The sequence below is a fragment of the Staurois parvus genome, unplaced genomic scaffold (assembly GCF_062004578.1).
Source record: "Staurois parvus isolate SC_StPar_1 unplaced genomic scaffold, SC_StPar_1.0 ptg001497l, whole genome shotgun sequence".
Lineage (NCBI taxonomy): Eukaryota > Metazoa > Chordata > Amphibia > Anura > Ranidae > Staurois > Staurois parvus.
Genome location: NW_028319293.1, coordinates 105,857 through 132,296, shown reverse-complemented (window position 1 = coordinate 132,296; position 26,440 = coordinate 105,857). Strand labels below are relative to the sequence as shown.

At 47.4% G+C, this 26,440-nt stretch overlaps 1 protein-coding gene across 1 annotated transcript; it reads left to right on the top strand.

Moving 5' to 3' along the window:
• The first annotated feature begins 257 nt into the window (after positions 1 to 257).
• LOC149435495 (uncharacterized) lies at positions 258 to 26,146 on the top strand. Its single transcript, XM_089662603.1, has 7 exons — positions 258 to 327; positions 1,739 to 1,873; positions 2,070 to 2,150; positions 8,285 to 8,566; positions 19,181 to 19,326; positions 22,315 to 22,427; positions 24,428 to 26,146. Exons 1-7 carry the CDS (start codon positions 258 to 260, stop codon positions 24,615 to 24,617), a joined length of 1,017 nt encoding a protein of 338 aa, XP_089518729.1. The 3' UTR covers positions 24,618 to 26,146.
• Positions 26,147 to 26,440: the final 294 nt, after the last annotated feature.

The window sequence follows — 26,440 nt, the reverse complement described above, 5'->3', positions numbered from 1 at the left end:
AATTTTTCTTTGACATGGTTCAAATCTTCATGTGGGTGGCAGGGTAACCCAATTGTCTCTGAATATTGAAATCCTGTGTCCTTTAATGAGAGAAAAAAGAAAATCAAATATTCTATTATTCTAATATTGTGTGAAACCAGCAGAGTGTAATTCCCTCACCCTGAACACAACAGTTTATTGTTCCTTCCTCTTCTGATACGGGAAACCTTCTCCTCTGCCCTCATCATCTGTGTGACTGTGTCATATACGGGGCCAATATGACCGACGCTGTCACCTACGCCGACCTGAAATTTGAGGACATTGTGATGAATGAGACCGATTACAGAGGTAAGAAGACCTAGTGATTATTCCTTATGACCTCCTATTAGATGATCCTCCTCTACAGATGTGACTCAGTCATTGTATAAACAGGTACCCATGTGGTGGGGACATTAGATTGTAAGCTCCTCTGGTACAGAGACTGATGTGACTGTGGAGGAGGGGACATTAGAGTGTAAGCTCCCCTTGTACAGAGACTGATGTGACCAGGGGCGGACTGACCATTTGGAAACTCGGGCACTGCCCGAGGGCCCGGGGTCAGTAGGGGGCCCCATGAGATGCCCCTGGTACCTTTTTCATAGAATTTTTTGAGTTTGGGCAAGGACACAGGGGCCCCATGATCCCCTATTGCCCGGGGGCCCCATGAGTTGTCAGTCCACCCCTGGATGTGACTGTGGTGGAGGGGACATTTGAGTGTAAGCTCCCCTGGTACAGAGACTGATGTGATTGTGGAGGAGGGGACATTAGATTGTAAGCTCCTCTGGTACAGGGACTGATGTGACTGTGGAGGAGGGGACATTAGAGTGTAAGCTCCCCTGGTACAGAGACTGATGGGACTGTGGGGGAGGGGACATTAGAGTGTAAGCTCCCCTGGTACAGAGACTGATGTGACCAGGGGCGGACTGACCATTTGGAAACTCGGGCACTGCCCAAGGGCCCGGGGTCAGTAGGGGGCCCCATGAGATGCCCCTGGTACCTTTTTCATAGAATTTTTTGAGTTTGGGCAAGGACACAGGGGCCCCATGATCCCCTATTGCCCGGGGGCCCCATGAGTTGTCAGTCCGCCCCTGGATGTGACTGTGGTGGAGGGGACATTTGAGTGTAAGCTCCCCTGGTACAGAGACTGATGTGATTGTGGAGGAGGGGACATTAGATTGTAAGCTCCTCTGGTACAGGGACTGATGTGACTGTGGAGGAGGGGACATTAGAGTGTAAGCTCCCCTGGTACAGAGACTGATGGGACTGTGGGGGAGGGGACATTAGAGTGTAAGCTCCCCTGGTACAGAGACTGATGTGACCAGGGGCGGACTGACCATTTGGAAACTCGGGCACTGCCCGAGGGCCCGGGGTCAGTAGGGGGCCCCATGAGATGCCCCTGGTACCTTTTTCATAGAATTTTTTGAGTTTGGGCAAGGACACAGGGGCCCCATGATCCCCTATTGCCCGGGGGCCCCATGAGTTGTCAGTCTGCCCCTGGATGGGACTATTGGGGATGGGACATTTGAGTGTAAGCTCCTCTGTACAGAGACTGATGAGACTGTGGGGGAGGGGACATTAGAGTGTAAGCTCCTCTGTACAGAGACTGATGAGACTAGCTCAGTGATCTCTGTACAGCTCTGCGGTATATGTCAGAGCTATATAAATATATAATAACGATGTGTGTCTGAGACCAATGTAAAGTGGTTCTCTTCTATTATAGAGGATGAGGACAATGGTAGTGACCATGGGGACATAATGTACGAGAATGTGGAGACTCTGACGCCATCCAGATTTAGAGATCACCCGGATCCGTCTGATAATCCAGCTAATAAAAGAAAACATCGGCTCCTATCAAGTAAGACATGATGCTACATTTCTATTATGATCCTCTCTAGGAAGCTTTAGTAAATCAGACATAAAACTAGATTTTCCTGCTAGGAATAAAAAACTGCTTAGAAAAAAAAATCCACAAGAAATAAAGCCTAGTGATTGATACGTTTGACATATTATGATGAGAATGCTGTAACATATCCCTATCCATTCTCCCCCAGAATTTGCAATGTCTCTTCTCTTCCCTTCTCTCCTACTGGTTCTTCTGCTTTTTGCCACCACCATCGGAATGTCGGTGAAATGTAAGTTTTTACTATTGCCTAGACGCCATTTTAATGGGGCTTTCACACTTGACAGGTTTGCTGTTCCATGTTGTCATGATCTGATTTCCTATATAGACTTTTATATAGAGTCTGCAGTTCTGAAAAATGTTTTAAGCCCTCGTGGTTTAAAGGATAAGTCATCATTAAAGTGTTTTGTTTCTTATTTGTCTGATAGACATCATGGACAGACACTCATAATCATCCAGGACCTCTCAGGAAAAGATCTTAGAACAGCCATTCCCAACCAGGGTTCAGTGGCACAATAGGGTTTCTCCAAAGGTTGCTATAGGTTCCCTGAACTTTGGCTGATTGACCTCTCATTATATGGCACCCACATGGCTGACCTGAAATACTGATGGCACACTGAGTGTAGGGCTTCATGGCCCCCCTCTCCATCCGCTGCAAAGAGGTCAACTCCACTTCGCAGAGCCATCTGAATGAACCCAAAAATGAGTTCAGCTGTCTATAAGAGAGGCATTCTGACCTCTACTGTAAGGGGGGCATTCTTCCTACTAGCCACCAAGGCAGGGGGGCATTTTTTCCCAATGACCACCAATAAATTGTTTTTTTTTTTGCAAGAATTCAAGGGTTCCTCTGCAGTAAAAAAAATAAAAAGGTTGAGAAAGACTGGCTTAGGGTGTCCTCTTCATACAACACACATCCATCTGCAGTGGGATTTCTCCTCATTCTTACCCACTCTCGGAATTACCTATTTCTGGGTCTTATGGATGTCCTGAGACATCATTCTGTGTTCTTCAAGCTATTGCAATGTGTCAATTAAAGAAGAGGTCCTACCAAAAACATCTTCTGCTGCAACAGTCCCCTTGTTGCACTTTGTCCCATTTTGATAGTTGCTGAGGTTTCTGAGCTGGCATGGTGGACAGTGAACCTTCCTCTCCCATTCGACCACGTTGCTCAGTAGAAGGCTGGTAGATAATTAGGTGTGATTGACAGCGCTTGTCTCTGGCAGCACCGTCACTGCTAATCGTGAGGGAAGGAGGGTGTGAGCTCAACACTGTCTGGAAGACATAAACAGGAGTGGTGATGATGCTGGCACTCTAAACATGTGCACTCTTAATAGAGGGGGTGGTACGACTGGGATTGCATGAGGAACAACCAAAATTCCAGTAACATGAAGGCAAGGCCACTGATAGGGTCCAAGGCCACTCCCATCCAAGGCCTAGGCCCCATTAGGTCAATAGGGGGCCCAACATGCCAGAAGCTGCCTATTATCTGTAGCCAATGTAGGTATTTCTTCACTTCCATGTGTGTGGAATACCTGCTCTCCTTGCCATGTACTGTGGTTCCTTCTGCCAGATCCTATGTCTTGCAGAGATGTATGAGTCAGCGAGAGGAACCAAAGTGCGCAGTAGTAGGAGCAGGTATATGGGACAATATAAGCCAACGGAGAGCTAACAACACGTGGTATTCTTTTACAGCCCAGTCTTCTTATATGGGTATCCTTGTGGCACCTTCAGGTTTTTGGTTGTGTCAGTTTGGTACTGGTTGTGGACTCAGGCATGGTTTTGTCAGCACAGTACTAGTAGTATTTTGTGTGTAAGGGCACAATGTGAAATGTGTGCAGCATGTGCTGTGAGTAGGCTCAGACCCAATGTGGACTGCTTTGTAGCCACACCCATTTTTCACCACGGCACATTTTGTACGCCACACTTTGTAGTCTCGTCCATGTTTTGTTGGCACGCTGCTCCCTTTCCATGCCACGTAAGGGCTGTCCTTCCCCCTGTGGGCCTCGGAGCCCCAGTTTGCCCCCATGAGGCAGCCCTGGTTGGGGTGTCAGGTAGACTGATTTCTAGTGGTGGCCCTGCAAGAAGGGGCAGAGCTCACAGGCAATATTAGCACAAATAGCAATAGAATTTTATAAAAAGTTGGTCCATGCTTTTTATCCAATGCAGAGAAAATTATTTAAAGATGAATTACCGGACCAGCAGGTCATCTTTTATTCACCGTGAGAAAATCCCTCTAGGGTGCAATAAGGTGGGATTTCCTTCTATGGTGCATCAATATGGAAGTTCCTTCTACCATACATCAATGTGGAAGTTCCTTCTATGGTGCATCAATGTGGAATTTCCTTCTATGGTGCATCAATGTGGAAGTTCCCTCTATGGTGCATCAATGTGGAAGTTCCCTCTATGGTGCATCAATGTGGAAGTTCCCTCTATGGTGCATCAATGTGGAAGTTCCTTCTATGGTGCATCAATGTGGAAGTTCCTTCTATGGTGCATCAATGTGGAAGTTCCTTCTATGGTGCATCAATGTGGAAGTTCCCTTTATGGTGCATCAATGTGGAAGTTCCCTCTATGGTGCATCAATGTGGAAGTTCCCTCTATGGTGCATCAATGTGGAAGTTCCCTCTATGGTGCATCAATGTGGAAGTTCCTTCTATGGTGCATCAATGTGGAAGTTCCTTCTATGGTGCATCAATGTGGAAGTTCCCTCTATGGTGCATCAGTGTGGAAGTTCCTTCTATGGTGCATCAATGTGGAAGTTCCTTCTATGGTGCATCAATGTGGAAGTTCCTTCTATGGTGCATCAATGTGGAAGTTCCCTCTATGGTGCATCAATGTGGAAGTTCCTTCTATGGTGCATCAATGTGGAAGTTCCTTCTATGGTGCATCAATGTGGAAGTTCCATCTATCGTGCATCAATGTGGAAGTTCCATCTATCGTGCATAAAGTGAAATTTAATGTAATTGTGAATGTGAATTGTGAATTGTGAATCCAATGTTATAGACATTTTCTAATACAGTAATAACCATGCCAGCACCATAACTGCTTTTCCTTACTTTCAGAAATTATCTTTCTATCCTTTCTTACAAGGTAAAATATTCATGTGACTATGCATGTCTTAGTGGAGGGGTTACAGGACACTGTGCAGACACTCCGTGTCCCTGTATTCCATAGTCTGTAAAGCCTGAGGAGCAGGGGCATGTTCAAGGGACAGGGTATGATTGGTTAGGGGTGTGTACAAGAGGCAGGCTATGATTGGCAGGATATTGTGTGCCAGAGGCAGGCTGTGATTGGGAGGGGGTGTGTACCAGAGGCAGGCTGTGATTGGGAGGGGGTGTGTACCAGAGGCAGGCTGTGGTTGGCAGGGGGTGTGTGCCAGAGGCAGGCTGTGCATGGGAGGGGGCATGTTCAATAGGCAGGCTGTGATTGGCAGGAGAGTGTGTGCAAGAGGCAGGCTGTGATTGGAAGGGGGTGTGTGCCAGAGGCAGACTGTGATTGGGAGGGGGGGTGCCGGAGGCAGGTTGTGATTGGCAGGAGAGTGTGTGCAAGAGGCAGGCTGTGATTGGGAGGGGGTGTGTGCCAGAGGCAGACTGTGATTGGGAGGGGGGGGGTGCCGGAGGCAGGCTGTGATTGGGGGAGGATGTGTGCAAGAGGCAAGCTGTGATTAGGAGGGGGTGTGCCAGAGGCAGGCTGTGATTGGGAGGGGGTGTGTGCCAGAGGCAAGCTGGGATTGGGAGGGGATGTGTGCCAGAGGCAGGCTGGGATTGGGAGGGGGTGTGTGCCAGAGGCAAGCTGGGATTGGGAGGGGATGTGTGCCAGAGGCAGGCTGGGATTGGGAGGGGATGTGTGCCAGAGGCAGGATGTGATTGGGAGGGGTGTGTGTCAGAGGCAGGCTGTGATTGGGAGGGGGTGTGTGCCAGAGGCAAGCTGGGATTGGGAGGGGATGTGTGCCAGAGGCAGGCTGGGATTGGGAGGGGATGTGTGCCAGAGGCAGGCTGTGATTGGGAGGGGATGTGTGCCAGAGGCAGGCTGGGATTGGGAGGGGATGTGTGCCAGAGGCAAACTGGGATTGGGAGGGGATGTGTGCCAGAGGCAGGCTGGGATTGGGAGGGGATGTGTGCCAGAGGCAGGCTGTGATTGGGAGGGGTGTGTGCCAGAGGCAGGCTGTAATTGGGAGGGGGTGTGTGCCAGAGGCAAGCTGGGATTGGGAGGGGATGTGTGCCAGAGGCAGGCTGTGATTGGGAGGGGTGTGTGCCAGAGGCAGGCTGTGATTGGGAGGGGGTGTGTGCCAGAGGCAAGCTGGGATTGGGAGGGGATGTGTGCCAGAGGCAGGCTGTGATTGGGAGGGGTGTGTGCCAGAGGCAGGCTGTGATTGGGAGGGGGTGCGTGCCAGAGGCAAGCTGGGATTGGGAGGGGATGTGTGCCAGAGGCAGGCTGTGATTGGGAGGGGATGTGTGCCAGAGGCAGCCTGTGGTTGGCAGGGAGTGTGTGCCAGAGGCAGGCTGTGCATGGGAGGGGGCATGTTCAAGAGGCAGGCTGTGATTGGCAGGAGAGTGTGTGCAAGAGGCAGGCTGTGATTGGGAGGGGGTGTGTGCCAGAGGCAGACTGTGATCGGGAGGGGGGGGTGCCGGAGGCAGGCTGTGATTGGGAGGGGGTGTGTGCCAGAGGCAGGCTGTGATTTGGAGGTGGTGTGTGCCAGAGGTAGGCTGTAATTTGGAGGTGGTGTGTGCCAGAGGCAGGCTGTGGTTGGGAGGGGGTGTGTGCCAGCAGTAATTTGTAATTGGGGGGGTGCGAGAGGCAGACTGTGGTTGGGTGGGGGTGTGTGCCAGTGGTAATTTGTGATTGGGGGGGTGCTGGAGGCAGGCTGTGATTGGGAGAGTGTGTGCCGGAGGCAGGCTGTGATTGGGAGAGTGTGTGCCGGAGGCAGGCTGTGATTTTGAGAATGTGTGCCGGAGGCAGGCTATGATTGGGTGAATGTGTGCCGGAGGCAGCCTGTGATTGGCAGGGTGTGTGTGCTAGAAGCAGGCTATGATTGGGAGGGGGTGTGTGCTAGAGGCAGGCTGTGATTGGGAGAATGTGTGCCAGAGGCAGGCTGTGATTGGCAGGGGGTGTGTGCTAGAAGCAGGCTATGATTGGGAGGGGGTGTGTGCTAGAGGCAGGCTGTGATTGGGAGGGGGTGTGTGCTAGAGGCAGGCTGTGATTGGGAGGGGGTGTGTGCTAGAGGCAGGCTGTGATTTGGAGGATGTGTGCCGGAGGCAGACTGTGATTGGCAGGGGGTGTGTGCTAGAGGCAGGCTGTGATTGGGAGGGGTGTGTGCCAGAGGCCGGCTGTGATTGGGAAGGGGTGTGTGCTAGAGGCAGGCTGTGATTGGGGGGGTGTGCCAGAGGCAGGCTATTATTGGGAGGGGGTGTGTGCTAGAGGCAGGCTGTGATTGGGAGGGGGTGTGTGCTAGAGGCCTCCTCCCCCTCATTTCATTGTGTACAGTTCCCCCGCCCTGCAGGTTGTGCTCTCACTCCTGTCAGTGGAGCGATCCTCCATACAGCAGATGACATGGGATCGCTCTTGGATCCGGATGTACACAATTTGATTACCCCGCCCCCTATCTCCTTCAATGACTGCTCATCTCTCGGCATCAGGGAGCCAGGGAATGAATCAAACATTGAACATTCCGAGAGTGTGTGAGAGCGATCGTCTGTCATCTGCTTCATGCAGGATAGTTCCACTGACAGGAGAGGAGAGCACAGCCTGCTCCTCCCGGCTCTCTCCTGTCATTCCTCCTTTGCAGGCTTCACTGCTCTAAGCTGCCCTCCAATTGTCCCAGCCATGAGTGTAGGAGTGGGGGAAGGCACTCAGCGGCCAGGCACAGCGTCTATGGACAGACTAGCCTGGAGGGGCACAATCTTGGGGGGGGGGGGCGTAGCCCATCCCAGCACCCCCCTATGTCTGACCATGGTGGAGAGTAAGGGAACCAAGGGCTATGATGGCTGTGCCGCCTAGTGGTAGCTCCGGCCCTGTCTGCATGTTTTGCTTCTCCCCTCTGTTCGATGGTCCAGTATTTTTGCATGGATGTTCTAAAGAAGGCCCTGTCTGTCATGAACTTCCAAAGCCTTCTATAGATATTTGTGTTCTTGGTCTTTAGACTCTGTATATGTTTTTACCATATTGACCCAATGTTACAGACTTAATAGCCCCCCATTTATCTTCCAGTGGGTGTTGGAAGTCAAAAAGACTTCAGTGCCCAAGGAACCCCCATGATGTGTAACACACAGTCCAAAAAAATAATTGGAACTGAAGAAGTGGTAAGAAACGTCTTTGGCATTATACAAGTCCAGTTGAATGACACGGTTTGTCCTTCTTCATCTGCAGACATGTCCGAATCTTGGGAATTACAGCAACTGTCTAAGCAATTTGTAGAGATGAATGAAAGTCTCTCACAGAGGCTACAGAGTGAAAAGGACCTGTTAACCTCCACCAAGAACGACCTGGAGACCACACAGAAGAACCTGGAGCAGCTGGTCCAGGGTAGGAACACTCTGAATGCTTCTTTCCACGCTCTGCAAATACAGAACCAACAGGCCATTAAGGATCAGCAACTTACAGAGAGATCGCTGAATGAAACCAGGCTTAGAGTCACCAAGATGGAGCAAGGTATTTCCTCTAGGACCCCCAATGAGAACAAGGGCTGCACATTCACAACATGGGTGCAACATATGACCACACATGTCACAATCGTATTGTACAATCTCCTTTAGATCTATGACGATTGATGTGGTACAAGGGACTGTCTAATTGGAAACAAATTGAGTTGTTCAAGAAAGTCCTCACATTGCGTAGTTTTGGTACACAGTATATAAAGGAGATTGCACATTAGATTGTATGTTGTATGGGCAACTTTCTACTATAAGAATAGTGTAAGACAGCCTTTGGCATCCTTTTTACCCCGGAGGAACCGCTAAAGTAATTCTGAGGTCCTACAGAACCCTTCCAGAAGCAATTATTAGGGGACAAAGGGAAAGAAAAATATCCTTTACATTGGTGATCAGTGGGAAAAATACTCTTTACATTGGAGATTAGTGGGAAAAATACCCTTTACTCTGGTGATTAGTGGGAAAAATACCCTTTACATTGGTGATCAGTGGGAAGAACATCCCTTACATTGGTGGTTAGTGGGGAAAATACCCTATACATTGGTGATCAGTGGGAAAAATACATTTTACATTGGTCGTCAGTGGGAAAATGCTCCTTACATTGGGGGTCAGTGGGAAGAATGTCCCTTAAATTGGAGGTCAGTGAGAAGAATGTCCCTTACATTGGTCGTCAGTGGGAAAATGCTCCTTACATTGGGGGTCAGTGGGAAGAATGTCCCTTACATTGGGGGTCAGTGGGAAGAATGTCCCTTACATTGGGGGTCAGTGGGAAGAATGTCCCTTACATTGGTGGTCAGTGGGAAGAATATCCCTTACATTGGTGGTCAGTGGGAAGAATGTCCCTTACATTGGTGGTCAGTGGGAAAAATGCCCCTTACATTGGAGGTCAGTGGGAAGAATGTCCCTTACATTGGTGGTCAGTGGGAAGAATGTCCCTTACATTGGGGGGTCAGTGGGAAGAATGTCCCTTACATTGGTGGTCAGTGGGAAGAATGCCCCTTACATTGGAGGTCAGGGGGAAGAATATCCCTTACAGAGCATGACCCAGAGCATGACCAAAGGACCTGATGCTCCCACCGGACCTCCATTACTTGGCATGCCTATCTGTTACCTACCTATGTGAGTGCAATTTTACCATTAAATCTGCCTGACTGTAACCGTCTACACTTAGAGTGGTGCTGCTGTCTCTCTTCTCTATTAGCAGGCTGCATTGCCTTTTATTTTTAGAGTAACTTGTACTGTAAGCACCATGCCATCATATTTGACTTTAACCCTTCCCTCTCTGCTACAAAGGGCACTGCGTGGAAACAAGTCCTTAACAATCCTCAATCTTGCTGCAGGTTCAGCTTGACATCGTAAATAAATACAATCAAAAACCATGCAAGTGCTAAAATTAGATTGTGTTGAAAGCAGCAAAAACACACTAAGGGGATATCCTCTCTAAATATCAAATTCAAATAATCTCTAGTGTTGCGCTAAAGTGAGAAATAAAATAATATGCATAATATGTACAAACAATACATTGAAAACCGATTGTGAACAGTGAATAAAGTGCTCAATGGTGAACCAATACCAAAAGTTCAAGTGCAAAAATGATTAGCATCTCGGGGGGCTGAGTTTTTTCCAGAGAAGAAATCCTCCCTGCTAGATCTACAAAAAACTCAGAAACTATTGTCCAGCAACCACCAAGAAAAAAAAGACAAGACGGTGGAGGACAGGTGGACAAAGCAGAGGACGCAAGAAATATCTAAAACGAGTGAGGAAGCCAGAAGACTAGGTTTCCATTAAGAAGCTTTCCGAGTTGCCGGATACTTGTATTGTGGATATTTGATATCAGGAATGGACGCCTCAGCCACAGCACCAGTCTCCTGTCTCCATGTGGTGAATGGAGACTGGAGAGCTTGGACAGGACAGGAGAGTTGAGCTTGGGTGTCCTGGTTTTCAAGGACAAGGATCTGCTAAGCCTCCAATTTGCCATCATGGTGGTGCAGTGTTCACGTTGGTGGTTTTATTGGAACAAAGAGTTTGGACTGTTTATTACAAAAAAGGGGATTCAGCTTGACACCGTGCTTTGCTACCCCACAGGGTATTATATTGCAGCAAGTCTCTTTCTTCATTAGAAGCGGAGTTTTTGACTGGACTTACTCCCACTTCACAGGGATTAGTCCCCATAACCAGCCTCTCACATTTGTAACAACAACAGTCTTACCATTCCATTTGACCGATGGTGAAAGCTTCAATTGAAATCCTGCCTGCTAGATCTACAAAAAAATCTGAAACTATTGTCCAACAACAACCAAAAAAAAAAAAGGACAGGGCGGTGGAGGACAGGTGGACAAAGCAGGGTGCAAGAAATATCCAAAACGAGTGAGGAAGCCAGAAGACTAGGTTTCCATTAAGAAGCTTTCTGAGTTGCCGCATACTTGTATTGTGGATATTTGCAGTCAAGAGTGGATGCCTCAGCCACAGCACCAGTCTCCTGTCTCCATGTGGTGAATGGAGACTGGAGAGCTTGGACAGGACAGGAGAGTTGGGCTTGGGTGTCCTGGTTTTCAAGGACAAGGATCTGCTAAGCCTCCAATTTGCCATCATGGTGGTGCAGTGTTCACGTTGGTGGTTTTATTGGAACAAAGAGTTTGGACTGTTTATTACAAAAAAGGGGATTCAGCTTGACACCGTGCTTTGCTACCCCACAGGGTATTATATTGCAGCAAGTCTCTTTCTTCACTAGAAGCGGAGTTTTTGACTGGACTTACTCCCTCTTCACAGGGATTAGTCCCCATAACCAGCCTCTCACATTTGTAACAACAACAGTCTTACCATTCCATTTGACCGATGGTGAAAGCTTCAATTGAAATCCTGCCTGCTAGATCTACAAAAAAATCTGAAACTATTGTCCAACAACAACCAAAAAAAAAAAAAGGACAGGGCGGTGGAGGACAGGTGGACAAAGCAGGGTGCAAGAAATATCTAAAACGAGTGAGGAAGCCAGAAGACTAGGTTTCCATTAAGAAGCTTTCCGAGTTGCCAGATACTTGTATTGTGGATATTTGATATCAGGAATGGACGCCTCAGCCACAGCACCAGTCTCCTGTCTCCATGTGGTGAATGGAGACTGGAGAGCTTGGACAGGACAGGAGAGCTTGGGTGTCCTGGTTTTCAAGGACAAGGATCTGCTAAGCCTCCAATTTGCCATCATGGTGGTGCAGTGTTCATGTTGGTGGTTATATTGGAATGAAGAGTTTGGACTGTTTATCACAAAAAAAGGGGATTCAGCTTGACACCGTGCTTTGCTACCCCACAGGGTATTATATTGCAGCAAGTCTCTTTCTTCACTAGAAGCAACGTTTTTGACCGGACTTACTCCCACTTCACAGGGATTAGTCCCCATAACCAGCCTCTCACATTTGTAACAGCAACAGTCTTACCATTCCATTTGACCGGTGGTGAAGGCTTCAATTGAAGGCGTTGTCTGTTCTCTGCTGCACCCTTACAAGCTAATGCCCCCACTTGGACATGGACCAACATTGCAGATTTCTTGGATTCTCCAACACCCCCTGCAAGCCCAGGGGCACAAGCAGACCAGTTTCATAATGTTGGATATTCTGCCCTCTTCTGTGGGCTGACTACTTCACATAAGCAGCCATAGAATGAATCCACTGGTTTCTCGTGCTCTGTCACCCCCCACAGGCTAAGAAAATTTTTCGATTGCCAGGGGTGACAACAGACACTTTTGCACAAACATCTTCCCTCCAAACTTGAGTCACATCTCCGCTGCAGTGCCTCCATTCTGCAAATAGGCTTTCTCCTGTTGCTAAGGGTACCAGCTCTACCTTGTCGGAGTGTTGTTGGCATTCCCAATCACGGCAGCTCTGTTCCAATTTCCGGATTTCAGCTGTAAACGTGTTTGTAATCCTTGGTCCTTGGTTGGGAACTTAGCCCACCATGGGTAGCACAGTGGCTAAATGGTAAGCACTTCCCCCTGGCGTTTCTAGGGTCATTGGTTTGAATCCCAACCACGGCACTACCTGCCTGGAGTTTGCGTGATCTGCCTGTGCCTGTGTGGGGTACTCCAGTTTCCTCCCACACTCCAAAAGACATGCTGGTAGGTTAATTGGCTCCTATCTAAATATATATATATATATACAGTTGCAAGAAAAAGTATGTGAACCCCTTGGGATTACGTGGAGTTTTGCATGAATTGGGCATAAAATGTGCTCTGAACGTCATCTAAGTCACAACAATAGAAGAACACAGTCTGCTGAACATAATACTACACAAACATTAGATGTTGCCATGGTTTAATTGCACATAACATGTAAACATTCACAGTGCAGGGAGGAAAAAGTATGTGAGGCTCTAGCTTAATGACTTCTCACAGAGCTAATTGGAGCCAGGAGTGAGCCAACCTTGACTCCAATCAGTGTGATGATATCGGGTGGGTTGCTGACAGCTGTCCTGCCCTTAAAAAACACACACCTGTTTTGGGTTTACTGGTTTCAAGAAGCACTGTCTAATGTGAACCATGCCTCGCAGAAAAGAGCTCTCAGAAGACCTACGATCAAGAATTGTTGACTTGCATGAAGCTGGAAAGAGTTACAAAAGTATCTCCAAAAGCCTTGATGTTCATGTGTCCACGGTAAGACAGACTGTCTACAAATGGAGAAAGTTTAGCACTGTTGCTACTCTCCCTAGGCGTGGTCGTCCTGTAAAAATGACTGCAAGAGCACAGCGCAGAATGCTGCATGAGGTAAAGAAGAATCCCAGAGTGTCAGCTAAAGACCTACAGAAATCTCTGGCACATGCTAACATTTTTGTTGACACATCTACAATAAGGAAAACATTAAACAAGAATGGAGTACATGGGAGGACACCACGGAGGAAGCCATTGCTGGCCAAAAAGAAGATTGCAGCACGTTTGAAGTTTGCAGACGAGCACCTGGATGTTCCACAGCACTACTGGCAGAATATACTGTGGACAGATGAAACCAAGATTGAGTTGTTTGGGAAGAACACACAACACTATGTGTGGAGAAAAAAAGGCACAGCATACCAACATCAAAACCTCATCCCCACTGTGAAACATGGCGGAGGGAGCATCATGGTTTGGGGCTGCTTTGCTGCCTCAGGGCCTGGACAGATTGTTGTCATTGATGGGAAAATGAATTCCTGAGTTTATCAAGACATTTTGCAGGAAAACGTACGACCATCTGTCCGCCAACTGAAGCTCCGCAGAGGATGGGCGATGTAACAGGACAATGACCCAAAGCATACAAGTCATTCAACAAAACAATGGCTGCAACAGCACAGAATACGCCTTCTGGAGTGGCCCAGTCAGAGTCCTGACCTCAACCTGATTGAAATGCTGTGGCATGACCTTAAGAGAGCGATTCACACCAGACATCCCAAGAATATTGCTACACTAAAACAGTTTTGTGAAGAGGAGTGGTCCAAAATAACTCCAGATCGTTGTGCAGGTCTGATCTGCAACTACAGGAAACGTTTGGTTGAGGTTATTGCTGCCAAAGGAGGGTCAACCAGTTATTAAGTCCAAAGGTTCACATACTTTTTCCTCCCTGCACTGTGAATGTTTACATGTTACGTGCAATTAAACCATGGCAACATCTAATGTTTGTGTAGTATTATGTTCAGCAGACTTTGTTCTTCTATTGTTGTGACTTAGATGACGTTCAGAGCACATTTTATGCCCAATTCATGCAAAACTCCACGTAATCCCAAGGGGTTCACATACTTTTTCTTGCAACTGTATATATATATATATATATATATATATATATATTGCACGTTGAAATGAGTTTTTTATATAATACAAGACATATGAAAACATTTTTTTAAATATTTTTTTTAAATATATTCTTCAGTTTTTTTAACATATAAAAAAGTAATTTTAACATATAATTTTACATATATTTGTAAATGCATTCCAGAATTTTAAATTTTTATTTTTAAAGACATACAGTATATTTGAAATATATGAAAATATTTTTAAAAATACATTTTGTAACAAAAACACATTTCAGCATGCAGTATATATATACTGTATATATATATTTATTGAAATATATTTAATACGGCCAAAATTGTAGCATCTCAAGTATATGTCAATATATTTGGGAAGAATATTTTTAAAATACATTTCAAATATATTTTTCTTCCATCTGGGTAAGAGCAGTTATTAATCCAAAAGTGAATAGATTGAAAATAAAAAGCTGAAATAGAAATGTATAAGAACAAACAAAAACAATTGTCAGGTATCATAAAACCAATATTGTCCATAAAAATACTAAAATAGCTGCTGTGGCATACATCTAATAGTAATAGGATCCATAAAACAATGGAAAAGCTGCTATACTGTGTTGCAAATGTAGCACTCCCCCCTTGGATAGGGTAAGGGGTATATGGGATGCCCAATGGAACCTAGAAACTGTGGACAACTTCATGAACTATGTACAAATGATTACAGAAAAACAGTTTCTTCTGGAGAGCTTACCAGCATTTCCTGTAGTACCACCCCAGATCCTATATTTTCCCTATCCAGCTGTTTTGAGTGAATCTCTGAACATGGGATCCGGTGTCTGCCATGTAGACAGGGAAACAGTTGTGCGTGGTAGACTAATCTAGCTTCCTAGAGTGCCTCCTTCCCTTTCTGGACCAGGGGGTGCAGGTCTACTCACTCGGTCCTTCTCCTTTGCTGCTGATGGGTTGGTGGCTGCTACCAGGCCTTTTAGCTGGTGCCGCTCCTTCCCTGCCTCACAGGTGTTTCTCGTTTTAGGGGGTGGTGAAGGTCTGAGCTTTCCTCATTTCCAGATCCACTGCCTGTAGGTGAGCCCTTCTCCATCTGGGCTCTCTCCCAGGCTCCTGCTCTCCAGATTCACTTCTTCACCTCCAACTTCCACCTGAAACCTCCCTGCTGCTGAGCAGGCTCCATTACTCTTAAAGGTTGTCAAGCTTCCTGTTGAGGATTGGCCAGGATCCTCCAAGAGTACAGACTAGTCAATCCTCAGATCCACCCACTTCTAGACCTTTATCAAAGCTCTAGAGCAGAGGAAAATTCCAGAGAGCTGGTCTGCAGAGCCTCTCAGCTCTGACCATAATTTGACCCCTGCTAGCTGTCATACCCAGACTGCTACTCAGACTCCCTTGCTAACAATTGGAGTTTGACCTAGCTGACTAGGAGGGTGTTACACAAACATAAATGTTGGGACTCTGCAGCAAAAGCTACTTGATCCAACCAATAAATTAGGTTCATCATTCTTCTAATTAACTTTTATACTTATGATTTTGTAGCCCTGATGGAAACAATTGAGTACTGACGTGATACTTTTTTTATTTGCACTAACATACAATTTTGAGGACAAGCTTTTGGGGTATGTCCCCTTCTTCAAGGTTCAGGCAGTACTCCAGAGTACTACCTGGACCTTGAAGAAGGGGACATACCCCAAAAGCTTGTCCTCAAAATTGTGTGTTAGTGCAAATAAAAAAGTATCACGTCAGTACTCAATTGTTTCTGTCGCAAATGCACTAATGCGGCTACAATCACCTCGTAGCCCTGATGAAGAGTATAAGTGGTTTTGCCCGCAAAATGTGTTAGATGTTCTATGCAATCATACAATGAATCATTAATTGATTTCAACTCTTTTGCCATTTGGTTTGGTACTCCTGTATTTTCATGACTTCAAGAAAGAAAAACAGAGGATCTAACCCTTGTCCACTCCCATGCCATGCTTTAAAGAAGTTGTGACCCCACAGACAAGAAGAGGGAAACACCTTCAAAGTCTAAAGTTGATATCCCAGAGGTCCTGTAGAAGGTACCTTCAGCACTTTAAGTCCACTTACTTTGACTCTCAGATTGGATAGCACTTTAACAGGTGAAGCCCACACACTAAACTTCTAAAGTGGAATAGTCTTCCAAAACTTACTGGGAAACCTATACCTATTCCAGCAGTGTTGATTTTCTGAACCCCTACAGCACTCACTGGCTCCTTTTGATAACACTCATGTTATTACAGGAGACAGTACATGACAGTAGTGACTTTGATATAAGTACAAGGAGCCAGTAAGAACTTTGGGCAGAGTCACTGTAGATCCATACTTCCAGAGGTGTTGGTTTCCCAGATGAGTTTGGGGGAGAATTTCAACAGGAGGAATCAGTGAGAGCTTTGGGGAGTCACCAAAGATCCACACCTCCAGAAATGTTGGTTTTCCAGGAGATTCTGGGGGACAATTTATTTAGAAGGAACCAGTAGGAGCTTTTGTGAGTCACCGGAGAACCACAACCCCAGAAGTGTTGGTTTTCCAACAGACTTTGGAGAACAATTTCATCAAGAGAAACCAATGAGAGCCTGGGAGTCACCAGAGATTCACACCCTCAGAAGTGTTGGTTTTCCAGCAGACTTTGGAGAACAATTTCATCAAGAGAAACCAGTGAAAGCCTGGGAGTCACCAGAGATCCACACCCTCAGAAGTGTTGGTTTTCCAGCAGACTTTGGAGAACAATTTCATCAAGAGAAACCAATGAAAGCCTGGGAGTCACCAGAGATTCACACCCTCAGAAGTGTTGGTTTTCCAGCAGACTTTGGAGAACAATTTCATCAAGAGAAACCAATGAAAGCCTGGGAGTCACCAGAGATCCACACCCTCAGAAGTGTTGGTTTTCCAGCAGACTTTTGGGGACAATTTCAGCAGGAGGAACCAATGAGAGCCTGTGAGTCACCAGAGATCCAAACCCCCAGAAGTGTTGGTTTCCCAGCAGACTTTGGGGGACAATTCCTCTTCAGCAGGCAGGTCATTTTGGCCAATTTTTATGACAGAGTCTATATATTTTATTGTGAAGAGTTGAGTTCCCTGCTGAGCACACAACAAGGCAGATAAAATTTCCCCAACGTTAAGGTTTTTGTAGTTTTCTTTGAGATATATATATATATATATATATATATATATATATATGTATTTCAAAGGTAGGTTAGCAGCAGCACTGTATGTGCCATAATGGTGCTCATGGACTGCTGCCTAAGGAATACAGATCAAAGAGATCAACATCAATTCTCCTAATCCCCAAAAGGTGGTAACTTTTTACATTTTAGCTCATTCTTCTAGTCACCGCTGAGTATTCATGGTTAAATTCAGGCAAGAGAACTGCAGGGGAAAGAGGTGCAGGGAATAGTGAAAAGTAAGAGGTTGTTCAACAAACATGAAACCGATTTTCTCTCCTCTTCTTTGGCTCTATTTACAGCTCAGTTATGTCTTTGCGTGTAACGTGGACAGTATGTTTCCTCTAATACAGCTCTCTAGCATTGTTTTATAATAAAAATAATCGGATAGCATAAAGGGCAACATCATTCAGGGGTGCCTAAAGCCATGATATGTCTATGCTTGTCACAATCAGGGGTCAGGCTCAGAGACATTGTGACTACAGAGAGCAATAAAAAAACATTTTTTATGGCGAGACCCCTTGTCAAGTTTTCAATGTTGTATGTGACCTTACTGCACTTTGTCCTCATTTCTTCTCACCAGGGGGTCTTTATAAAGCAGAACTCCGGTCAAAACTTTTATTTTCCCATGCAGTGGAACTATGCCATCACTGCATGGGTTAAGTGCTAGATTTTTTTCCAGGGGCTCAGAGAAAAGCTTTACTTACGCATTCCTCTGATCCTCCGAAAAACTGTGCTTCCCCCCACGTCCAGTGGTGGACTGTTCCTGCTGTCCTTACATCTGGAACCGGTCTATGGGCGTGATGATGTCAGGAACAACCCATTCACAAGACCGCTAGTATGTGAGGGGGAAGGAGGAACGGAGGGGACCGGTCATGCACTTGGAGGATCAGCGGATTCGGTAAGTATATCTTTGCAGAACTCCGGTCAAGGTTGTCTAAGGGATCAAACAGGGGGCTGTACCAGGTCTAAGAAGAAAAACTACTACCAGACATAGAAGAGGTCCTGGGTTCAGAACCAGGTCCTGGCAATGACAGTGAGGGTTCTTCAGTCTTCTCCATCTTCTACTGGCAATTATGGCCACACCTGAGCCCCAGACAGGCAGATGAAACTGGGGGGAAACCCTTAGAACGCATACTGCAAAAATTAATCTGGCACAGCTTGTAGTCAAAAACAATGTAGAACAATTGTAAAGTATTGGCCCAATGAGTTAAATATTACTGTTAAATAGGTTAAGGGTAGCTAAGGGGTAGGAGGCACTGAGGGTTTCCCATCTGGGGAATGGTTAATGGTTAAGTGAGGGACACGTTTCTTTCTTGAGTCTTGAAGGAATCATTTTTAGAGCTGTTAGGTGTTTGGGAAAAGGAAGGTTACCATTGGGCATTAGTTGGATATGTGTTGGGGTACGTTTTGTGGCTTTCACAGCTAGGATTGGGTTGGGCTCAGTGTTAGGAGTAGGTTCAACATTATGAGTTCAGTTTGAGGTTGAGGTGTTGGAGGTAGATGAACCCGAGAGTATTTCCATTTGTTTTGGGCAAAGTAAACCTGCGTGTTTATCCAGCCCCGGATTCGAGACCTTAAAAATAACTCACTGATGTTCTTTTACTTTTCCGTCCGTGTAACTGTAACAAACCTATTCACAATTTATTGTTCTTCCATCCCAGATCTCTGCCCAGAAGACTGGATTATGATTGAGAAGAAATGCTTACTGATCAATGACGAACCGAGAAGTTGGTTTGAAAGTGAAAGACAATGTCTTCTGAAGTCTGCCAACCTTCTCACTGTACGAAGCCAGGATGAAACTCTGAAGGTAAAGTATGTGTTTGATTATTCAACTTCCTCCGGTTGTTCTGCAGAATACAAATCAGAATTGACTCCTGACCCCCTAAAACCATTATGTTTGAACCCGACCTTCCGTGTCTACAGCCTCCTGAGATAACATCATACGTCCCAGGAGGCTACAGGACCGGTCAACCCCATGCCCAGTGGAGAACCAGCTGGGAGTCATTAGGAAGTGACAGTCCCCAAATCTAAGATGCTGCCACAGGAACCTCAAGAGCAGTGAAGACTAAGGGTGCTCATGAGAAGGTGTGGGACCTATTGGACCCATTAGTATGTCTTTCTGAAAGGTCAGCAGCTACGGTATTTGGAAAAGACGAGTGAAGTTCCTCTTTACCCACCAGTATACACTGTGTTGGTCACAATACTTCGAATAAAGTTTTCAGACCTTGAATTTGAACCTGGTTATAATAAAGAAGGGTTAAAGTGTACGTCACATTTTTACAGATGTCCAGACTCTGCTGAAGAGATTTCCCCCCATTTCCTGTCATTGTGGCAATATTGTGACTACAGAGAGCAATAAAAAAACGTTTTTCTAGGCGAGACCCCCTTGTCAAGTATGTTGTATGTGATCTCACTGCAGATTGTTCTCATTTCGTCTCACCAGGGGGTCCTTATAAAGCAGAACTCCAGTCAAAACTTTTATTTTCCCATGCAGTGGGACTGTGCCAGCAATGCATGGGTTAAGTGCTAGATTTTTTTTTTCCAGGGGCTCAGAGAAACGTACCCATTCCTCTGATCCTCCGGAAAACCGTGCTCTCCCCACGTCCAGTGGTAGACTGTTCCTGCTGTCCTTACATCTGGAGCTGGTCTATAGGCGTGATGACGTCAGGAACAAACCCATTCATAAGACCGCTAGCGTGGGGGGGGAGGACCGGTGGGGACCGGTCATGCACTTGGAGGATCAGCAGATCAGGTAAGTATATCTTTGCTTTCTAAGCCCCTAAACAAAAACAAACATTTAACCCAGGCAGTGCGGGCAGCTCTAGGAGTCTCTCTGCACATGCTCAGTTTGGTGTATATTGCTAGAGAGTTTTTTTTCTTGGGGAGGGTGCATGTGATGAACGCAGGGTCAATCAGCACTGTCCCGACAGAGTCAGGGGTCATGCAGCCTCATAGGACAGTCAGGGGAGAATGAAAACTCCTCCTACAAGCTTAAAACAGTGCTCGGCCGGACACTTATAGACGTCACAGGACTGCTATATACTGCTGATGAGAAAAGGGATTTAGCAGTTTATATATACTAACATAACATCATTTCCATGTTCTGTACTGAGAGAGACCGGATATAGTGAATGCGGGGTCCGGGGAGAGCGGATGTAGTGAATGCGGGGTCCGGGGAGAGCGGATATAGTGAATGCGGGGTCCGGGGAGAGCGGATGTAGTGAATGCGGGGTCCTGGGAGAGTGGATGTAGTGAATGTGGGGTCCGGGGAGAGCGGATATAGTGAATGCGGGGTCCTGGGAGAGCTGATATAGTGAATGCGGGGTCTGGGGAGAGCGGATATAGTGAATGCGGGGTCCGGGGAGAGCGGATGTAGTGAATGCGGGGTCCTGGGAGAGCGGATATAGTGAATGCGAGGTCCGGGGAGAGCGGATATAGTGAATGCGGGGTCCTGGGAGAGCGGATATAGTGAATGCGGGGTCCTGGGAGAGCGGATATAGTGAATGCGGGGTCCGGGGAGAGCGGATATAGTGAATGCGGGGTCCGGGGAGAGCGGATACAGTGAATGCGGAGTCCGGGGAGAGCGGATACAGTGAATGCGGGGTCCGGGGAGAGCGGATATAGTGAATGCGGGGTCCTGGGAGAGCGGATATAGTGAATGCGGGGTCCGGGGAGAGCGGATATAGTGAATGCGGGGTCTGGGGAGAGCGGATATAGTGAATGCGGGGTCCGGGGAGAGCGGATATAGTGAATGCGGGGTCCGGGGAGAGTGGATATAGTGAATGCGGGGTCCGGGGAGAGCGGATATAGTGAATGCGGGGTCCGGGGAGAGCTGATATAGTGAATGCGGGGTCCGGGGAGAGCGGATATAGTGAATGCGGGGTCTGGGGAGAGCGGATATAGTGAATGCGGGGTCCGGGGAGAGCGGATATAGTGAATGCGGGGTCCGGGGAGAGCGGATATAGTGAATGCGGGGTCCGGGGAGAGCGGATATAGTGAATGCGGGGTCCGGGGAGAGCGGATATAGTGAATGCGGGGTCCGGGGAGAGCGGATATAGTGAATGCGGGGTCCGGGGAGAGCGGATATAGTGAATGCGGGGTCCGGGGAGAGCGGGTATAGTGAATGCGGGGTCCGGGGAGAGAGGATATAGTAAATGCGGGGTCCGGGGAGAGCGGATATAGTAAATGCGGGGTCCGGGAAGAGCGGATATAGTGAATGCGGGGTCCGGGGAGAGCGGATATAGTGAATGCGGGGTCCGGGGAGAGCGGATATAGTGAATGCGGGGTCCGGGGAGACTGGATATAGGGAATGCGGGGTCCGGGGAGAGCGGATATAGTGAATGCGGGGTCCGGGGAGACTGGATATGGTGAATGCGGGGTCCGGGGAGAGCGGATGTAGTGAATGCGGGGTCCGGGGAGAGCGGATATAGTGAATGCGGGGTCCGGGGAGAGCGGATATAGTGAATGCGGGGTCCGGGGAGAGCGGATATGGTGAATGCGGGGTCCGGGGAGAGTCTTCTGCCCAAGTTGCACCCCCCACATCCCCCCTACCCCCACGTTTCCCCCCACAGATCACAGCCCTCCTGATTCTGAATGTAGGGGCTCAGCTTGGTTCACATTACTGGAAATCTATGGAAATGCTCTCTGGAGGGCCGACATTATGTTTCTTCACATCTATGTTCTCACAGCACAAAGTCACTTCTGATTGGTTTCCTAAGCCGAGTCACTTTCTTTATACCAGCTGAGGATGTATTTGTGGGAAATGTTGTTGTGTGATAATAGTGAATCATTTCAGAGTTTCTTATCGAACAGAGGAGATTATTGGCTTGGAAAGGAGATACGATGGACTGCGAATTCCCGGAGTTCCTGGAGTAGGGCAGAGTGGGCATGGCCAAACAACTATGGAACGTAAGTGTAAAACTTACTGTAACAGTTGCTCATGATACTCTGGAGCCCTGGTGCCAAAATTGCGGCTCCAAGGGCCACATGTGGCCCTTTCGTTTATGATGTGTGGCCCTTGGACCTCAGCAGTCTACAGTATAGGGGAAATATTGATTAGGGTAATAACACTGACCTCTACTAGCCTCATGTAATATCTTCCCAGTTTCGTATTTTCTTCTGCAGCCTGTCCCCAGCCAACAATGTACCCTGTCTTCACTCTCTGACCTTCATTTCCTCTATTAGGTCTGCAGTCTCTGACCCTCGTTTCCCCTATTAGGTCTGCAGTCTCTGACCCTCATTTCCTCTATTAGGTCTGCAGTCTCTGACCCTCGTTTCCCCTATTAGGTATTCAGTCTCTGACCCTCGTTTCCTCTATTAGGTCTGCAGTCTCTGACCTTCATTTCCTCTATTAGGGCTGCAGTCTCTGACCTTTGTTTACCCTATTAGGTCTGCAGTTTCTGACCTTTGTTTGCTCTATTAGGTCTGCAGTCTCTGACCCTCATTTCCTCTATTCGGTCTGTAGTCTCTGACCCTCATTTCCCCTATTAGGTCTGCAGTCTCTGACCTTCGTTTCCCCTATTAGGTCTGCAGTCTCTGACCTTCGTTTCCCCTATTAGGTCTGCAGTCTCTGACCTTCACTTCCCCTATTAGGTCTGCGGTCTATGACCTTTGTTTCCTCTATTAGGTATTCAGTCTCTGACCCTCATTTCCACTATTAGGACTGCAGTCTCTGACCTTCGTTTCCTCTATTAGGTCTGCAGTCTCTGACCCTCATTTCCTCTATTAGGTCTGCAGTCTCTGACCCTCGTTTCCTCTATTAGGTCTGCAGTCTCTGACCCTCGTTTCCTCTATTAGGTCTGCAGTCTCTGACCCTCGTTTCCTCTATTAGGTCTGCAGTCTCTGACCTTCATTTCCTCTATTCATCCACCCATCAGTTCATATCAGTGTCCATCAGTACAGAGGGGTGGAGGACACTGAGTGGAGGCCAGTGCAGGGATTGGCAGAGAGGGATGGAGGACACTGAATGGAGGCCAGTGTAGGGATTGGCAGAGAGGGGTGGAGGACACTGAATGGAGGCCAGTGCAGGGATTGGCAGAGAGGGACAGAGGACACTGAATGGAGGCCAGTGGAGGGATTGGCAGAGAGGGATGGAGGACACTGAATGGAGGCCAGTGCAGGGATTGGCAGAGAGGGACGGAGGACACTGAATGGAGGCCAGTGGAGGGATTGGCAGAGAGGGGTGGAGGTCAGTGAAGGAATAAGACCACACTGATGGACACTGATAACCTGCACTCATGGGGCTGCAATGATGATCCGGCACTCAGTGTAAACAATGCACCCACTATGCCCTGTCAGACGTGCCGGCTCTCCTTTCCCACACCAAGACTGCATGAGAGGAAAGGAAAGGCAGATAACCGGTAAGTCTGTCTACGTGTGACCAGCAGTGATTGGCCCTTTACCGTGATCTGTGATCAGCTGCTTCCAATGGACACAGCGGTCACAGAGCTCACCTGATGTGCACCCCAGGGACCTCCACGGATGTCCTCCCAGAACTGGAGACCAAGCTGTAGCCATCTTTCGGCAAGTGGTTAAGGCAAGCAGAGTCCAAAATGGTGAAATCTGCTACAGCAGACAAATCATTACTGGGACGCTCCTCTTTAAGGCTTCCTCCCCCCTCTTCTACCCCAAATGGCACTTTTTTTTTTTTTGGGGGGGGGTACCTTATTTTGACAGGTATTGGCTCCCACTTCTGCTCCACCTAGGCGATTGGAAGTGGAAGTTCTCACTGAAGTCACAGGTGGGTGCCCACAGGTGAGGTGCCGAGGACAGAAGATGGGGGGGAAGGGACAGCTCAGGTAGGTACATCGCTGGACCGCAGGACAGGTGAGTGTCTGTTTAAGTTCCACCATAACATGCATTTTTTTTTGTTGTTTATTTATTTTTTTGTTTTCTCTCTTTTTTTATAGCTACTGGCTGGGTTATAGCAAATGCTGGAAGATCAGCAATGGAGATTATGCGGCTCAGGAGTGTGATATACCCAACAAATGGATTTGTGAAAGGGACATTGTGTTAGGAAACTATAACTCTGTGTCATATGAGAAAATTCCAGGATTTGTACTGCAAGATACAAAGTATTATTGTAGAAAAAGAACTTAAAATGGGTAAAATATTATCAAAAGATGCAAAGCAATAATATGATGTAAGAAAATGAAACTCTACATTATGAATTCACACCCGAAGGAAGCAGAAACGTGTTCAGCTCATACCCTCCCATGGTCTCCAACACCATCTCTATGCTGATGACACCCAAATCTATCCCTCAGCTCACCCCATCAGTCTCCTCACACTTCACTAATTTACTGACTGACATATCAGACTGGGTGTCACACCACTTCCTCCAACTAAACCTATCCAATCTACACCCCTCCCCCCGTGCCTCCTCCCATGATTTCTCCATCAAGATCAACCCGTCCCCACATGCCAGGGTGCTAGTTGTAATCCTGGACTCTGACCTCTCCTTCGGGCCCCACATCCAATCCCTGTCCAAAACTTGCCATCTCAACCTCCACAACATCTCCAAAATACGCCCCTTCCTAACCAATGACTCCACAAAGATCCTGATTCACTCCCTGGTCATCTCTCACCTCGACTACTGCAACTCCCTCCTTGTTGGATGACCTTTACATAGGCTATCCCCCCTCCAGTTCATCATGAATACTGCTGCCAGGCTCATCCACCTTACCAACCATTCAGTGTCCTCCACCCCTCTCTACCAATCCCTCCACTGGTCTCCATTCAGTGTCCTCCACCCCTATCTACCAATCCCTTCACTGTCCTCCATTCAGTGTCCTCCACCCCTCTCTGCAATCTCTTCACTGGCCTCCATTCAGTGTCCTCCACCCCTCTCTGCCAATCCCTCCACTGGCCTTCCTTCAGTGTCCTCCACCCCTTTCTACCAATCCCTCTACTGGCCTCCATTCAGTGTCCTCCACCTCTCTCTGCAATCCCTCCACTGCCCTCCATTCAGTGTCATCCACCCCTCTCTGCCAATCTCTCCATTGGCGTCCATTCAGTGTCCTCCAACCCTCTCTGCCAATCCTTCCACTGGCCCCCACTCAGTGTCCTCCACTCCAATCTACCAATCCCTCCACTGGCTTCTGCTCACCCAACAAATTAAATTCAAAGTACTAAACAACTTACAAAGCCATCTGCAACTCGGCCCCCAGATGCATCACCAACCTGGTCTCAAAATATCACCAAAATCGTTCTTTTCAGACCCCCTGCTCTCTAGTTCCCTTGTCACCTCCTTCCATGCTTGTCTCCAGGACTTTTCCCGAGCCTCTCTCATCCTATGGAACTCCCTACCCCAATCTCTCTGCCTGCCTCCAAACCCATCCACTATTAGACAATTCCTGAAAAACTTTTCTCTTTAAAGAACCCTATCCTGCTTCTAACTAATACACTGTGTTTTGACTTTCTCCATCAGCCCATCCCCCACAGCTATTACCCTTTGTATCGCCTGACTCCACCTCCTAGATTGTAAGCTCTAACGAGCCAACCCCCCCTTGGTTCCTCTTGTACCAAATTGTATTGTAACTGTAATGTCTGCCTTCATTTTGTACAGCGCTGCGCAAACTGTTGGCGCTATATATATCCTGTATAATAATAAAAATACTTTGATATAATTGTGTGGCTCTAAACCCTTCAATATGGAAAGCTATTGCAGTATGTAGTCCATAGCAGGCAATGAAGATGGTTCCTCCCACAAACACAGGTTTAATGACGTCCATGCGTTGGTTGTAGCCCTGAAGTATGGACTTCTAAAATAAAAGGCAAAGTAATGGTGATGGCGCCAGGACTTAGAGGGCAAAGGTGAACCAAAAGCACATTTCAAACCATGAATCACATGCAAATATAAAAAAAGAGAGACAAAGTCCCTCTATGAGGAGGTGCTGCTGGAGTGAAATCCAACAGGAGAT

What these genes read in the sequence shown, in the direction of transcription:
- LOC149435495 (XM_089662603.1), top strand. Translation starts at nt 258, where the DNA reads ATGACCGACGCTGTCACCTACGCCGACCTGAAATTTGAGGACATTGTG. An exon ending in AAAACATCGGCTCCTATCAA is followed by an intron (nt 1,874 to 2,069) that starts GTAAGACATGAT and finishes ATTCTCCCCCAG; the next exon opens with AATTTGCAATGTCTCTTCTC. An exon ending in AGTCACCAAGATGGAGCAAG is followed by an intron (nt 8,567 to 19,180) that starts GTATTTCCTCTA and finishes CTTCCATCCCAG; the next exon opens with ATCTCTGCCCAGAAGACTGG.